The 17,047-nt window shown below is 39.7% G+C and overlaps 1 protein-coding gene across 2 annotated transcripts in view; it reads right to left on the bottom strand.

Annotated features, from left to right (window-relative positions):
- The window catches only part of PTPN14 (protein tyrosine phosphatase non-receptor type 14), a 121,333-nt gene that overhangs the window by 64,966 nt on the left and 39,320 nt on the right, over nucleotides 1-17,047 (bottom strand). Inside the window, exons 1-3 of one of the 2 annotated variants that reach the window (XM_085300132.1) lie at nucleotides 12,909-12,975; nucleotides 10,904-11,228; nucleotides 2,891-3,060 (exon numbers count right to left, since the gene is read on the bottom strand). In XM_085300132.1, the coding sequence (XP_085156258.1) occupies nucleotides 2,891-3,060; nucleotides 10,904-11,077 (344 nt within the window). In that variant the 5' untranslated portion in view covers nucleotides 11,078-11,228; nucleotides 12,909-12,975. Of the gene's footprint in view, nucleotides 1-2,890; nucleotides 3,061-10,903; nucleotides 11,229-12,908; nucleotides 12,976-17,047 lie in introns of those variants that run through there. The other variant, XM_085300131.1, reaches the window with a different exon arrangement.

Raw genomic sequence — 17,047 nt, 5'->3', positions numbered from 1 at the left:
CACATATAAACAAGTTCCCCTAGAATCTGTTGGCTACAGGTGGACAGTGCTTGCAGCAGTGTTACTCAACCTTATATCTGCATGAACATTTGGTTTACACAATATAGAAAGTTATGATAAAATGTACTAAAGTTTCAATTTTATAAATAAGCTTCTGTAGCTTTACTTAAACGTGAATTATCTTATTTTTACAAGGATCACCCCTGTCAGCTCCAATCATGACAACTACAAAACATAAATGGTCCATGGATTGTTTTGAAGATGGTTCTTCAAATAAAAGGAATTGGAAAACACACTGTTTCAGAGCCCATGACCAACCTCACARGTAGAGCTCCTCTTAACCAACAAAACCCCAGAAGCCTCAAACCATTTTCCCTTTTCTCAGTGACAGTACCTGAGACACAGGGTGCTGCAGGCCTTGGAAGCAGGGCAAAATATTCATGTCAGAAGACAAATCTCTCATAACAGTCTATCAAGCCTACTGTATAGAATTATAGACTGTGAGGCAGAACAAACCATATTAGCAAACTAATCCCTTGTTTTCTGTATACTTGTGAGTTACGCAGTGTTGGTTTAAATATTCTCAGAAGACTTTTCATAATTATCTAGGAAGACTGATCAACGCTGGCAATTCTAGAGCCTGCAATTAACTGAAAACCCAGACTGAGAGATAGATTTCACCTCAGGCTTCAAACATGGCCAGGCAAGCTTAGGACTGGTGATGTTTCCACARGTAACGGGTTCACCCCTAGCAGTGTTCTGTCACAAACTTTGCAGATGCAGCTTTTGGTGATGTTTTGCTTTGGGCTTGAGTTTTATTTTGGGTTTATTTATTTGCAGTAGTTCTGCAGCTTCCCAGAAGGGGATGAAGTGGTCAGTCATGAGTTTTGCATTCAAGACAGATTTGTCACTTGAATATAACATAGAAGAGTCAAACACACAGGACCTGAATGGGCAAGCAGAATTCGTACAACAAAGCCTAATTCTGAAAACAGTTGGTCTCCATTTCAAAACAACTGTTCGTTAGTTTACCAAGAACAAACAAAACCAAAAACCCTAAAAGCCAACATTTCTGTCCATCTAAACACACTTCAGACTAAGACTTCCTCCACCATTTGCTTCAGATGAGAAATTCTCAGTATCTTCACTGCCATCATTTTGAACGAGATTTACTGCATCTATCTAGAATTGCACAGTTGAATGTTTGCTGTCATCACATGATCTAGAGTGAAGCCATTTTGATTCAAGAGACAAAAAAGAAAAYCTTAGCAGTCTATTCTGTATCTGAGATCCATTAGTAAACTGCGGTTTTTGCCACAGACATTCAGAGGCACTTACAAGACTCTGCAGCTAATGTTACCATCACTAAGCATCAGAAAGAAAAAATAAATAAAGTAGGCACTCAAAATCAAAGTGCTGTGAAGTTCAATAGTCACCAAAATGCTCTCTTATTACCAGCCAGGGCAAGATGTGCAAGTATACCTCTGCAGGTAAGCTAAGAACRAGCAATCAGCACGGCAGGCTGCAGCTCAAAGAGGTAATAGCATCCAAGTGTCTGTCATTCTTCCTCGGAGACAATTAGCCCAGGATTGGGTTGGCAGAAGCGCAGAACAGAAAGTTTCAAACATTCCCACTGCGCATTAATTAATTCTGCAGGAAAAGTACAAGGCTTCCCTTGCCCAAGSCTTACAGAATGGGAACAGAGAAACAGACACAAGTCAACCTTCAAGCTCAAGTCTATTCCCAGGGTCATGCAAGTTTTGCTACCCTTTCAGCCCACTATTTGGCATGAATACTACATATACAGTGGTCAAAAGACTGTAAATGAAAAGCTTTCATTTTAAAAATTAAATCTTTTGCATTCTACCAAAATTATTTTCCCACTTGGGTCTTAAAAAGTATCATTAGTATACAATCTGCAAAAATGACAATGCTTCACATCTTACACTTTCTAGAATGAAGATGCTTTTTCTCAATTATTTATACATTATTTTCAAGTATGATGCCCATGTGGTGCATTTCAGGTTTGCAGCAACAGAACATTTTTTCAGAGACAAGGCTGGTTTAGGAAGTTTCTGCCACTCTGCATGCCCTATCCATTTGCTCCAGGGTCGCCCTGCAGTCTACAGTAGCATTGATGCAACTTTGCTCTGAACCAGATAAATGAAATAATTTTGGTTAAGAAAGAAAGCCAGTCCACCTCTTTTGGGGTGAGGTGGGCTTTTTCTTTTTCTTGYTTTTTTAATACAAYGCAGATGCACACAAACCACAGTGATGTGGATTACAGRATAGCCACTCAAAACACTTGCATTGTTAAAACTGCAGCACAGGGCCCCGAATAAAAGAGCAATTCCTACAAAAGTTTTTTGTGAAGGTGCACCCTGATTATAATTAAAGAACTAATACCCTCTAACGATTTAAATCCTTTTGTGAACCATGAAAGGAGAAAAACAGCAATGGCATTAGCAAAACMCAGAAAAAACTCCAAAGCCTACTTTCTGCAAAACACAGGTAGACATAAAAATAATAAACTAAAACTGTGTACARAGGTTGTCTGTCTATGGTTTTCTTCTAATCAGTAGAAGGTTATGGAAAAAGAATATGGTCACCATTGACTGTTTTATTTTTTTTTCAGGCTTTTAAGCAYGTATCTATTATTCCCTTTTATTTCTGCACATGGCTATGTATAATCACTCCCCAATATTGYTATTTTTTTTCCAAACAGACACAGCTAAGCGGTGGCTTCTCTCACTTTTTCCCATTTGGACAACAGACAGGAAATTAAAGAACCAAATGATACCTGAACAAATACTGAGCTCCAAAAACACAGTAATTGTCCATTCCCTCCCAGCTATATCACAGCAGAGTGAACAGAGGGAATCCCACRTACCTTGTTACCTCCTGCTGCAATCGGGAAACACTGGGCACATAGAACATTACTCCAAAGAAAAGCAAAGGCTCATTGGCAAATTTGTCCAGCTGCTTCTTCAGAGGTTTTTCTAGTTCCACCCATCGGGCTTGCTGGCTCTTGCTGAGAAACCAAAGGCCAAAGTAGTGCGTCTAGATAAAGAAGCAAAATGTGTCAGTTTATCCTCTTTAGCAAGACCACACACATACACAACCAATGACTTGAGTGCAAGTAAGAACAGATGACATTGTGTCAATTTTTCCATTCTCATACACAGAGTAATTTTTTTACTGTCTTTTTGCTTTTTAGGACTATTTTGAAGGCAATGACAAATTAATATTGCACTCCAATGCACTTCAGAGTGCTATTAATGTTGTTCTTACAGTCTCTCCCAAGTGCACACTAAAAGGCTCTCTTTGGGATTAYGGTACAGGTGACAAATGTTCTACAGAAAAGAATTTAAAACCTTCGAACGTCTGGCTCTTTTAATTTTCTTATTTGACATGTTATGTCATCATATGTGATGATATGTTTATGTCTGTGCCTTACGAACAGACAGCAAACACCAAATCTGAATCAAARCACAGAGGCTTCCTGAGACTTTGGATCAGGTCCATTGAGTGCAAAGGGCAATGTAATTCTTCCAGYTATTAAAAGAATGCAGACCCACATAAATATATTGAAATATATCTACTAATATGAGAACCATTTCCCCCATAGAGAACATGATTATGTTTTAAAAAATGTATTCACAAGGTTTTATGATATGTTAATGCAAGTATTACACTCAATATTTGCATTACAAGYACAGGTTGTTTGCTCTTATAGAAATACCAGGTTGAAAACTTAAGCTATTTCCCAAGCTGTTTAAACTCAATGACTACAGTAGCTCTTGTAAGCACAGAGGACTGTTRCTGCTGGAGAGGCATGCACAAGGAACACAGGTCAGAATTAAGACCTTAAATATTAAAAGTTGGCAATAAATATCTGAAGGAATATCCAATCCAGTCACGAAGGATTCTAGCAAAAAGCCCTTAAATCACTGYATTAAACATCTAATCTACCACTGCAGGTAAATGTATCTTAAAATTAACAACAAGTAGTGTTATTACAGATCCACAGAAACAGAGAAATAATGTTTTCACGTTCAATACAGGAACTAATACCTCTTCTGCCTGGAAATCTAACTGTAGCCTTAACTATAAAGTTTGCACCCACTCCTTTTTCTGCAACATTGCAGCTGACAGCATCTGGAGATTTCCAGCAATGCCATCGATACAAAATTCTACCCTATAGTAACACCAAAATGAATGAAACAGAAGCAACAATAGGAGCTTTAGCTGAGACTGAGCAGGTTTAGAATCCRGAAGTAGGAGCATTACTATTCCTGTATATTTTTCTCTCTTTATTTTCAGTAAACTTTCTTGGGGTTCAATCCCACTGTCTTCCTATTCAATAGAAACTTTCCACTAGTTTCCATTACTTTATATTACTTTATATAACTAAAACAAACAAAATATTTATTTTGTTGTTATAGTATAACTTACTTGGACACCAATCATTCCACAGTCACTATCCTTTAYGCATAGCATCTCATTTTAAATAAAGATACTAGAGACAAAGAATAGAAAAAAAATATATTTGCTGTCTTATAAAAGCTTTCATTTGAAATCATTTCCAACACATTCAGAGAGTTTGGCCTAGAAGTCAACCATGAAAATTTCACTAACTGGATTTTCCAAATACTCACACTTTCAAAAAAATATTTATATGTATCTTCAAAAGTAGCAGACAAATTTCAATCATGRCACCTTGCAAAAACCACCACGAAACAGTTGGTTTCTTTGTTGTTCTCTGTCCWCTCTGGTGAGGACACATATCTTAAAATCATTACATCTACTAGGATTTAGCATATGAGACAAGTACAGCTAATGCAGTTTTGAAAAGACAAAATGTTTAGAATGACAACAAACTAGAAGGGGCAATGCTGCTAACCATTTTATTGCTGAAAGCATGCAAGCAAGGATCATAGTTAAAACACTAAACCAGAATGCAGGTGTATTTACTTTAGCGTCTCGTTACGTACATATTTTCAAAAGTTTGGGGTATGTCCAGACTTGCATTTAACTAAGGTGATAACTAATTCAAGCTGATTCATCAATTAAGCCCGACAAGCCTGCAATACAACTTCAGTCCTGCTTAGTTCTGTCTCCTTAACTTTTAGTTTGGTACAGTGAAACTACCTATTCCTCTTTTGAAGGAAATCAGTGCAGGATTTTCTTCTGGAATTTAAAGGCATCTTCAATAAAACAATTACTCCAGGAAATGAATAAAGCAGCCAGTTTCTCCCACAGGATAAACAAAAATTTACTAACCAATCCACCGATACATGTTTACCATGTCTGTGTAGGCAGTAATGTAAAAAAGTTCTTTCTTTCTGACTAGCTCATTGTGATAGTAATTAGATTAAAATGAAGGTGGGAGGGAAAGTGGAGACAGCAAAGGAAAGGAATGCATGTGAGGGCAGGAAAAAGCACAGTGATTTCACTACCTCATAGGGGAAATCCTTTAATACATGAACTCTTGAAATTCACTGCAGGGCAACTTGCCCTCAGCAAGAAACTGTGCAGATCTGTGAAAACAGATCTTCCATGTTACTAAAMAGACAGTAAACATTCACATCACCAAGCATCTAAGTTTTCAGTGTCAATTATTTTAAAAACCTCTAGCAGCTAAGATGATTTGCAGTCTGAAGCCTAAATCGATTACTCAACAGATTAAGGGTATTGTAACTAAACAGCTTGAATGAGCACAGTCCCTCCACAGGCGATGGAGGGGGCACAGAAATTTAGATTTGCTACGGTAGAAAAGCTCTTTGAGCACCAAATGCAGAAAAAAAAAACTAGATAGTGTCTGAATCACTTCCAAGGAATATGAAGGTAACAGAACGCAGCAGCTGAGCTTCTAGCCTCCTGCAGAAGCAGTGGGCTGACCCACTGCGGCACACGTTTCACGCTACTAAAAGACCACTGTTTTCCTGGAAGGGAGCCTGGAGAAGGTCGAGCAATTATAGATGAAGCACAAGAATTGCAGAGCTGGGTCTTAAGTCACAAATGAAAGCACTTGGAAGAGACAACCAACCCTTTTATCTGAATATCAACCTCTCTGTTACAATGAATTCTCCTTCTCGACGTTGTGTTTTCAAATAACTCCACAGTGCTAAAGGACTTAAATAATCACTACTGTAAATGCCTAAAGAAACTCTCTCCTCCAGAAACATGAATTCACAAACAGGAACAGAGAAACATGAGATAGAAAACAGCTGGATCATCAAATTCTGCACACTACAATCACGACCAGGCATACGACAGTCCAGAAGGGCTTGCAGGAGACGAGCTGCACGTTGCCATACATTCCCACCTGCAAGACATTCTTAAAGCACACATGCAACATGAATTMGGTGATGGGATATAAAAATGGAATATTTTTCTTCTATAAGCTGCTGATTCAAAACTAATTTGCTCCAAAGCTGCCTGTTTGGTCATCCACGCAAAATAAACCACTGCCTTCGTTCCCTTTTTCACAGAGTAAATACAMCTACACCTGGCTGTTTTAACAGGTAGACTAGCAGTCAAAGTACCACAGAAAACAAACGATGCCTTCGCTTTAAAAACCATCTTTCTCCTACTCATGGTTGGCACCCTCTGGTGATAATGTTGAAGGAAAGCTTTTCATSACGCTAAACATATGCATGCATGTCCACTTTGTGCACAAAGAGCTTCAGTTGCTAGTGCTTTTGAGATGCCTAATCTGCAAAAATACAAAGGGTTCTGTAAGAAAAGAGTTTATATGAATTTCCTCTCAAGTTTTCAAAAATTGCCTTACTTGCCACACATCACTTAGTACATGGTACTAAATATTCCGGCTTATACTTACTGGGTAACTGCTTGTTCTCTGTTAAAGCAGCAGACAGGAAACAGAGAACCTGTCAGACTAACGACACAAAGTGGAAAAGGTCATATTTGAAATATGGTGAGTCAGAAAATAAAACCGAATAAAGATATTCTAACAAAAACTATGCTGAAAAGTCTTAAAAGAACATTACAGCTGGAACTTCAGGAGGCAATGTAGTAATTTTGTACTCAGTCTTAGCTATACTTCCCAGCCCAGAGCTACTCGTTCCTGCATGTCAGGCAAAAACAGYAGAATTGTCAGCAAGGCTGCAGACACTTGCTAAATTAGCAAATCTCACTCAAAGAAYCCAATGAGAGGCTCAATGTTTATTGGGGCATCTGGTTAAGCAGCCAACTAAACGTTTATCTCCGAGAAAGGGCAAGTCCCAGCTGCTCAGGGCAAAAAATCCACGAAACGCTCCTATCCCGAGGTGCTAGCGCAGAGAGGAAGGTGCCATTTATTGCAGCCAATCGCCCCTAGAAGGTCTCTCGTCCCAGCACGGCRTGACCCCAGTCCCAGCTTAGCCGGTGAGACGAGTCAAACCGAACCAAACGCGAGGCAACGTGGTGCTGAACACCGGTGTCCGGTGGTGCCCTGCAAGGAGGGGACACCTTCTAGGAGGAAAGGGCAGGGAACCACAGCAAACGGCCTCGGCGGCGCAGCAGCCGGCGAGGAGAGCAGCCACCTGCGGCGCTCGGCTTGCCGGCCACCTGCTTTGGCGGGACATCGTAGGGCTGGAGGGACCATTGGCAGAAATGCAGCTTTACAGAATAATTCCGGCTGGAAAGGACCGTTCTTGTCCRACCTCCTGCTGAAAAAGACTTAAAGTATATCAGAACATCCAACGCTCTTTAAACTTTTTATCATTTTATATAGTAAATTAAGGACAACGGAAAAGAAGAAACAGATATCAAGTCTCATAAAAGATTAGTACAGATTACTCTTAGTTTGAGCAGGTTCACTTAGCCTCATTTGAAGGGAAAAGAAGTCCCATTAGATGGAAAAAAAATCCTTCCTCTAATCTGCACACATGCATACAGRATTAAAAATTACTTTTTCCTTTCTTTTCACTCCTTGTCCCTTCCTTTTCATTTAATGATGCTAACCTAAGAGCTCTTTTTATTAGAGCTGATAACTGTTAACYAGAAGACCTGATACTTTGAAAAGGGCTTTGCTGAAAAGGATAAAAACAGATTTTACAGTAGTTACAGGGCTACGCTTTCTACTGACCTATCCCTGAACCCTGACTCAGTTAGGGAGGGAGTTATATTCCCCAGAGATCAAATAGAAATATGCATAATCCATTAGATACTGCTTTTCAGGCCTGTGTGGTATAATGATTGACAGTCCTTCAGAACAATACATTCAGTCATCTCAAACAGTTTTGGTTTTTAGCAGTTTTCTTTTTTTAAGTTTCTGTGTGTTTGTTTCCAAGAAACCCATTTGAGTGAAACCTGGGTACATTCCTAACATAAAGGCAAAAGTTGGGGTACACCTGAATTTATTTAAACATAAGAACAGGTGAAGGCATGCAAAAAAAAATTGATGTTTATTTTTAAAAGACATTTTTACTTAAGACTGTCTGGAGGAGATTGAAACAGGATTTTAATGACAGTTTTGTGAGCATAAAACTTAAACTTGTTTTTTTACTGACTTGTACCTCATAGCTGACTCACCCAGACTGCTAAGAAAGTGCATATCTCAGCTGAAGTTTTTTGCTGCATTTGGGGAATTTATAAAGTCTCTCTCCAATATCGATTCTTAAAAAAAATTTTTGCCCCCTTCAACTGCTATACTTACTGGGTTTCTCTCCTCTACCCAAATACATAGGTTGCACAAATCTTATAGAAATTTAAACTTTGTCAAGGTATCTTTGACCCTACTGTAAAATTTCATCAGCTGGCAAGTTCAAAAATTACAGGAAGCCTAAGGARGGAAGGGGACAGTCACAGCATGACTGCATTAGCCTTGTTTCCCTGCAAACTGTAGCAGGAAGACTAGAGTGGAAGAATAAAAGTGGAAGTTACGATTAGTGAGAAGGACAACCCCCAGATGCAGGCACATACACCTCTAGCCTTGTGTTTCAATTATTTCTCATGAGAGAAGCGGAAGAGGGTACAGGGAGAGACTACCCAGGATGAAGAGGCACGTAATTCTCTTCTCTCCTTACTATTTCAAGCAGCAAAACATGCTAGTAGAATCGATCAGAGAAAAGCTTGAAAAAAAAAAAAAAAAACTTCTGCCAAAATATGCTGTACTGTTGAAATCTAAACTTCACAAAATTGGGTCAACTTTGCCAAAACTTTATTTAGAAAAAAAGTGAGGAGGGTGATGAAAGAAGGCAAAAGTGGTCCAACAACATCAAAGTATTCTCTTCTGAGTTGTTAAAATATTTTTCATCTTGAAACAAACTTTTTGTGCTGATACATTTCTTTTTGCAAGACACACAATGCTGTAAAGTGAGGAAAAAAAAATCCTTCAAACAATAGAAAACCTCCATTTAAYTGAACACTGATCAAATAATTTCCTTTGCTACTCCACTGCCTGATCTCTTTTTCTGGAAAGTTTTGAAACTTTGGGCTTTGTTCCAAAGCGGAATAAAACAAGTTCTGAAATTACAAAATGCTTTCTGAAAAAAGAATGCTAACCCACTGACAGAGCTACTGTTYCCAAATGCAGGTGGAAGCCTGCAGAGAAAGCATCATCACGCACCACGCTTTTGCTGGGCCAACCAGATAAGCCCTCAAGAAATAGGAGGAGAATCATTCCAGAACTGGACTCACTGCTGCACATGGAGGGAAAGACCTAGCCTTTGTAAGGGCAACAGGGAGAAAGGGGAAGAAAAAAAATACATATTGGCAGGGAGAGTGTGCTGCTACTAAAATCTACACGATAAAAAGCAAGTATGAAAATCGCAACCTGGTATTCTGATTCTCTGTGCTATTCCTGCCTGCACATTCTGCTGCCTATTCTGCACACACCCCCCCACACACAGTGAAATTCTTTCCTTATTCTTTATCATTATTGAGAGCTCACAAAAAATAAGCTTTTGTTGAGTTTTCATCTGCACTAGCTGTTTCTATGCTGTCTTCCAGGTGTCACCRTTACAAAAGGTCTTATACCAACAAACATAAGACACTGCAAGATGATTAATTTCCCAGCTGTGCTTACAGAAAGCATCATCAAGGACAGCAGGATGATGACATGCAGCAGTTTCCAGGCAATGGCTTTCAATCTGTGATTTGCAAAAGCCTCGGAACATACAGTCTATATGTAAGGAGTCTGCAGAAGGTAAGTTTATTTGTGCCACAAAAGTTGCAGGAGAGATTTCTGAAGAAATCTCATTCCTCAATACTTAAAAAAAACACTCTACAGAAAGGATTACAAAATAAAGGTTTTGTGTCTTTAATAAGGTAACCAGGCTTCTTAAGCCTTATTGGAAGTACTGGCAATGAAGCCCTTCAGAGTTTTGGTTGTAAAATATTTCTGTTACATACAGGAAGAACAATATTCAAATATTTCAGTTAAACAAAAGGAAGAAAAAAAAAGATGAAAAAATCCCATCCTCAGATTTTTACTAATTACTCAGACTAGTAATGCAACTACTGCCTGTTTCAGAATATTAACCGTAAGAACMTCCTTTATCAAGACTTACRTTTGAAAGCCAGTGGTGTCATTCCCACTGGAATAATTCAGCTGACAGAGTCAGTGAAATTGGGCTTACACTCAGATAAAAGTTAATGCAACTCAGCCCACTGAAATCCCAACTCAAAAAGTTAACACCAAGTTTTTCTAGGACAAGACGACATCTCTTCTTTGTATTACAAGCTCTCAAAGTGGGGATGAATAAGCAACAGCAAAAAGCCCTCAGTGCTATTCTGTCCTTAGTTTTCATGCAACCAGAATATGTTTGTCCATGCTCCAGCTGCTGATTGTATCAGGCCAGCTCTAAGAATAACACGATTCAAACGAACAGACTGCCTGAGGTAAAAATGTGTTAAATTATAAAGTGACAGATGGTCTTTCCCGAGCCACTCTTACCTCTCGTAATTCCAGCCTCTGAGCAACRGCTTCCAAACACTCCTGTCCCGTGCTCTCCACGGAGAGGGTGCACTCGATCACGTTGCTGTCCAGCAGACGGATCCGTGTCACAAAACAGTTCTTGCTCAGGACGTTGTAGCGCCTGGTCCGTCGCAGTTTCAGCCCGAAAGGCATGGCTGTTGGCCTGGAAGGTCGCCCCTTCCCTTCGCTCTTCAGAGAGTATCAGCACACTCCTCGACTTGCCTCGAAGGCTTCCTCACCAGGCACTAGTTTCCTCCCGAAATGGAGGTAGCTGTCCATTCCCAGGGCAAGCTTCAAGGGACCCCTGCAAAATACATACAAATAAGTAGAGTGAAGTGTGAAATAAGATGTTCCTAAAGATCAATGGAAAAGAAGCAAGCTGAAAGGAAGAGTCGCATTTAAACCCACAAAACGAACACCTCCACCCAGACAAGATCGCAAGGCACTCTCAACATCTTCCAAAAGAAAAAGTTATACAACAGAGCTTGCAAAATTCTGCTTCGATGTTGAGTTTAAAGCATGAATTCGATTGCAAAGCCATTCTCTGAGAAGTTCAACACAAACAGCAGCTCTACAGGGCACACATTCATTCAGAGGTGCTAACTCTCCCACCATTACCCCCACCGCAGGGGTCTATAACATAATCTTGAAGTTAAGTTTTCGTGCCCTCAGGCCAGCTTTGAAAGCTAGCTTAAAAAGCTAAGAAAAGAGGTGCGATTTTGAAAGGAGAAAGGCTGGCTGCAGTCAGCAGGAAATGCAGGTGCTCAGCACCTCTGAAAAAATCAAACCCCAAGTATGCATGTGAAAGGCAAGAAGCATCTGAGACATTAGAAAGAAGCCTCCTCTGAGGCAGTTTCTGACATTTTGCTCACTTCCAGCTCCAAAACAGTTCTGCGTTTCACCCTTTCAGGCAGAATGAGTAACTGCARTAACAGCTGTCAGAGACCAGGGTAAAGCCATGTGGGAGGAAGAGAACATGTATTCTAGATACTGTTTCCAATTACTACTCTTAAATTTTATGAGGGATGCACGCGACTGCTAAGCCAGACAGAAGAAATAGAGATGCAGAATACATACATTATACACACACACACACATATACATACATTTTAAATTCAGTGAAGGACAGGTTCAAGATAAACCAAAATAAAGCACTGGCACTGGCATAACCATTTTAAAACGTGCCCTTTCCACATACAGAGAGGAATAAAATAAAAAAGGAAACTACTTGCTACCCAGCCTTCCTGTTTTTTTGTTTGCATGTTCTGGAGAAAGAGGCAGAGGGGGCATTAAGGTTGGCTTTTGAAAGTAAAAATCAATTTCTCTTAGCAAATAATACTGAGAACAAAAATTAGCTCCTGTTTTCTTTCTGCTCAAGAGAAGCAATGGAAAGCACTGCCAGCAGAATAGGCATCATTTAGCTGAATGTGACATTTCAAATAGTTAGTACATTGCCCACATGTATCATTTGGCATAAAACTGCATGAAACAGTTATTTTCAGTTTTTAGTGACTGTAGTTGCTATGGTGATTATTAGACGCAACCCAATTGACTACAGTGATTATCACTACACTAGAAACATAACTACCACACATTTGATTAAGTATATTTTCCAAGCCAGTATATCTTGGCATTTGCTAAGGGGTTAAAACAACACAAAACATAAAAACCACACAAACAGAAAAGCACAAGCGACTTTTCAATGCTTAGGTGTGCAGCTACCCTGGCAGTCTATTAGCTTTACCGTAGAAAAGCCTAGAGAGTTTGAACGAAGGGCACATACTATTTGAGCGAAGCGCAAACAAACCTCTCAAATTAGCTTCATCTCCCCCTTCTAACTTTTGTGGGCACAGAGATAACAATATATTATTTTCACACGATTGCACGGGAGAGCTTTTATACCTTGCATCACTGTAATATCAGAAGCCATCGAACCTAGAGGAATATATCCTCACAACACTCTGACGAGGAAGGGCCACCYTACCTACGATTCACAGAAGAGGAATTGAGACAAACATTAACCAGCTTGTCCGAGATCGCTCAGGAGAACGGCAGCAGCTCCGCGAATTAAAACACAGGCCAGGCTAGCTTTAACCCCTAGGCAACCACTGGACGATTATCTTTCCTGCTAACCTATCCAAAACATGAAGCTGAAAAGTGGGAAGAATGGAAGGAAGTCGCGAACAAGGAAGGGGGTGGAGGACTAGGCCTTATCAAGAGCAGTATTTTTGTTCAGTCTCTGGCTTTGCAGATTATTTTAAGCAGGACGCACGGAGAGTTCTTGCTAACCTATTCGATTTTAAAGAACCCTTATCTTGCGTTGGTTAGTTATACACATTTCCTTGCAGGAGATAAGCCATCTCCTGCATAGTAACTGTATAGTTATAGCAGCCTAAAGACGAAATCAACGTTAGCGAACAATTGCCATCGGCCTCGTTCACGAGGGAAAGTGGATGACACAGCTATTGCAGGACAAACTGTCCCACGACACTTGCGTGTGGACACGTTAATCTGGAATAAAATGCACCAGTTCCACTATAATGGACATGAATTGCAAATGAACTACTCTRTATTTTATCAACTGATTTGCTTAGCTATACAAGGCCAGTATTTCCTCCACTTTTCAAGAAGCAGTAAAGTAACAGGAGTTTCTCCCCAATGCTAGCAAGGGTGATGAGCCTGTGCTGTTTTCTAACGAAGCAAACACACAAATGGATTAATGGGTGCCCTTTGTGTAACAGCAGTTCRGTTACATTTTCATTTCACATGGCAATACGCAAATGCCTGATGATACCCATTCCCACAARAGTATCACACTCAAATCAGCTTTCAATAAAGAATGAATTGGACATGCAAGGCTGGAACAGATTAAAGTGGTTCYGGTTGGCCCAGACTGTAACAAACTAGTCATTCTCAATTCGATGTACACCTCCAACTTCTCTGTTTATGTGTCTCTGAGATGTATGATGAACTCTACACTTGGGTTTTCTATTAAGCTGACACTTCATAAATTTAAATAAGGCTTTCTAAATAAGATCTCAGCAGCCCTGGTCGCTTACAGATCCTTAAAGCAAACAGCTTTTCAGCTTCATTATGTTGTACAATCTTAAAAGCATCAGGAGTATCCATTTTTACTCACAGTATTTTGTAGACCTCTCCAAAAAGGAGAGGACTGAAGATAGATTTTTATCCTTCCAAAGGAGTGTTGCATTTTTGCATGCAAAGAGCTCTCCTTCCAAGAGCTTTCCAGCTGCTTAAACTAAATGAAGTTAGCAAACACCCACAGCTCTCAAAAACACTAACTACAGGCAACTGCGCCTTCTCAAGGGAAAATAATCACCCGCACCGTGACCAAGTCTCAGGGCGCCCATCAAAATGTGTGCCTCATCTTTCTCACTCTCAAACGCCCATTGAAAATATGCCCCTTGCTCAAAGTTTTATTTTCTCGAGGCACATGGTGCTCTGGCCCCACACGGRTCCCAGGTGGCCCCAAGGCCGGGCTCCCCGCTGGGAGAGGAAGGGGGGAAACGCTCTTGCAGCAAGCAAATACACATATATATAAAAAAAAAATGCAGCGAGACCCACTTTTAATACTCCGCTGGCCGTCCTCTTACAGGACCGCCTGTCCCGGTTAAAGGGTTGCCAGGGAGGAATAGGGACCCTGGCCAAGCCTGCTGAAACGGCAGGCACCGGCAACAACCTCACCCTCAAAACGAAAAAAACTTTCACCTGACAGGAAAAAAAAAAAAAAAAAAAAGTAAAACCAAAGCAAGCCTAGAAACACTCCATCATAACAGTGCATCATAAGCATGCGCTCATTCTGTTTTCATAAAGGATTTATTTTCCCAAGAGTATTCTGGGTGTGAAAGAGACAGACATGGTATTTTTTTTTAATGGATATTCTCTAATTAAGAATTTATTTTTCTGAAAAGAAACTAAACTGAGCTCTCGATAAATMATTTTTTCTTTTTTCTGTTTCTTTTGTTCCAGGTTTTGAAAGATTTTTGATTCTGTTTTCCCCTTGCCATACTTTGAAGTTGTGTATGAACTGTGCATTAAACTCACTTTAATGAGCATGTTGGATTAAAACAAATTTTTTAGTTAGASAGAAAGCCTGGGAATTTAAACATGCTACTGACTGGAAGCTTCCTAAAGAATACATATTTTGTAGATATATAAAACACACAAAATCTAATGCCCCTCAACTGCATACCCAGAAATGACTGCATATCCCAGAGAAAAAAAAAAAAAGAAAAAAGCCTTTGCAGAATTATCAACATGCACATGTAACTACTTACATCTTAGTGAGACAACACCAGTACCTGACGTGAGCACTATTTCAGAAGTGAAGCCTCAAGAACAGAAGTTGAAATAAGGTCCTCCTGAAGAGCAAAAGCAAAACACTGAAGTCCTCGGGGCCCAGGTGAGCCCCCAGGTGAGGCTGGTCGGGACCTGACTGCATTTAAACCTTTAACACCCTTCAGAGTGAGCTCACAAAGTGTTCTGCAARCTATTCCCTCTGACACATTTGGATGAAAAACATTGTGTGCAAACAGTAAAATCAAAATAGCTTTCCTATAAAGTATCTATCCTAAATGCAGTTTCTTCAGTACAAAGATAAGGAGGCACTGTATTAAGAGMCTTACTAAGTTGATCCTTAGTAAGGTTTACTATTCTCCTATTTTAGCAGAACCAAGAAAAAAATTGAACAACAAGCCAATCCATTTGCTATCATAGATGCAAGAATCAGATTTGTTATGTTATTTACTTGGAAAAGCTATACAGGTAAAGTCAATGGTGTGGAACATAGGGAAGACCAAAGGTAGCAAAAGAGGATGAAGACTGAAAGCAGAGTTGATGCAGTGTAAGCAAAACCCTTTGCCCTCCCAACCCATTGCAACCCCAGTATAAGTCCTTTAGCAGTGTTTACTAAAAACCAGTAGTTTTTAGTAAAAAACTAAAAAGAAGATGGAGCCTTATATAGAATACCTACGTCTCAGCTCAAGACAAGCTTGCTTAYCTCCCTCACTGCTACCCCGAACAGTCTTATCAGTATGCTGTCTATGCAAGGACAGCAAATATGGATGTGTACTGAAGAAATCATTACAGTGTTATAATGTCTCTTCAACACTATTTGATTCCTCCACAGCACCGTTCCACCTTACAAAGGAGGAGGGGGAGGAATCAATGCACATTCTTGCAAGAATTCCTTCCTTGTATAAAAGAGGTTTCAGAGATACCATTCCCCTATCATTTGGGCAAAAGGAAACTGTTACTCACATCCACATACAGGCAGGAAAACATCACACATACCTTGGATGATATTATCTTCTAAGCATGGTGCTGGAAGCATTAAAGTACCTTCCAACTTGCCAGAGATGGCACAACTGTAGTGATTTAGGGAAAAAAAACAGGTACTTGGCACTTGGAGCAGAACTGCTATGTATTAGCAACCTGCCTTCTTCACTGATCAGTCCTCCATGAAGAACTAGGTCAACATTTCACAGWGTGACCTGTAATTCTGAATTGTTTCTGATTTTGACACTGCTTTCGAGGAAACTTGATTGGCCTTTTTATAAAATTTATAATCACATTAGGGGTTTAAATTACCTGGCACAGATGAAAATTTGTGCCTTTCCAAAGCAGGCTTTTTTCTTCCTTTATGAGATGTTACAGTGCATTGAGGCCAAATCACTAGTACACAAAAAGAGTAAATAGATGAATCTTTTGCACCTTTTCCAAACCCCTAAATAAAAGAAGCTAGGAACAGGAAAAATCCTTCCTTTGTTCTGCCAGGTCAGCTGAGTCTGGATTTTTTCTTTTTCTTTTCTTCTTCTTTTTTTTTTTTTTTTTTTTTTTTTTTTTTTTTTTAAAGACAGACTGAATGGATCTCTGATAAGCATTTGATGAGGAAGAGGTCACAAGCAGAAGCTCCTTTGTATGGTGAAGGGCACTGCTCCAACCACAAAGCATTCTCTTGCTTTCTTAAATTTATTTAAAGGCCAGGAGAGAAGAAAGGCTTATAAATAATTAAGGCCAAGATAACTCCCAGGCTATTTCCAGATATGTGTTTTGCTCCTCTGTTACAGTCTTCAAATATTTTCTGTACTACATTCAAAGGAG

Source organism: Rhea americana, unplaced genomic scaffold (genome assembly GCF_003343005.1).
Source record: "Rhea americana isolate MKP2758 unplaced genomic scaffold, rheAme1 scaffold_160, whole genome shotgun sequence".
Lineage (NCBI taxonomy): Eukaryota > Metazoa > Chordata > Aves > Rheiformes > Rheidae > Rhea > Rhea americana.
Note: the sequence above shows the minus strand (reverse complement) of the source record. Positions and strands in the feature narration are given on the sequence as shown.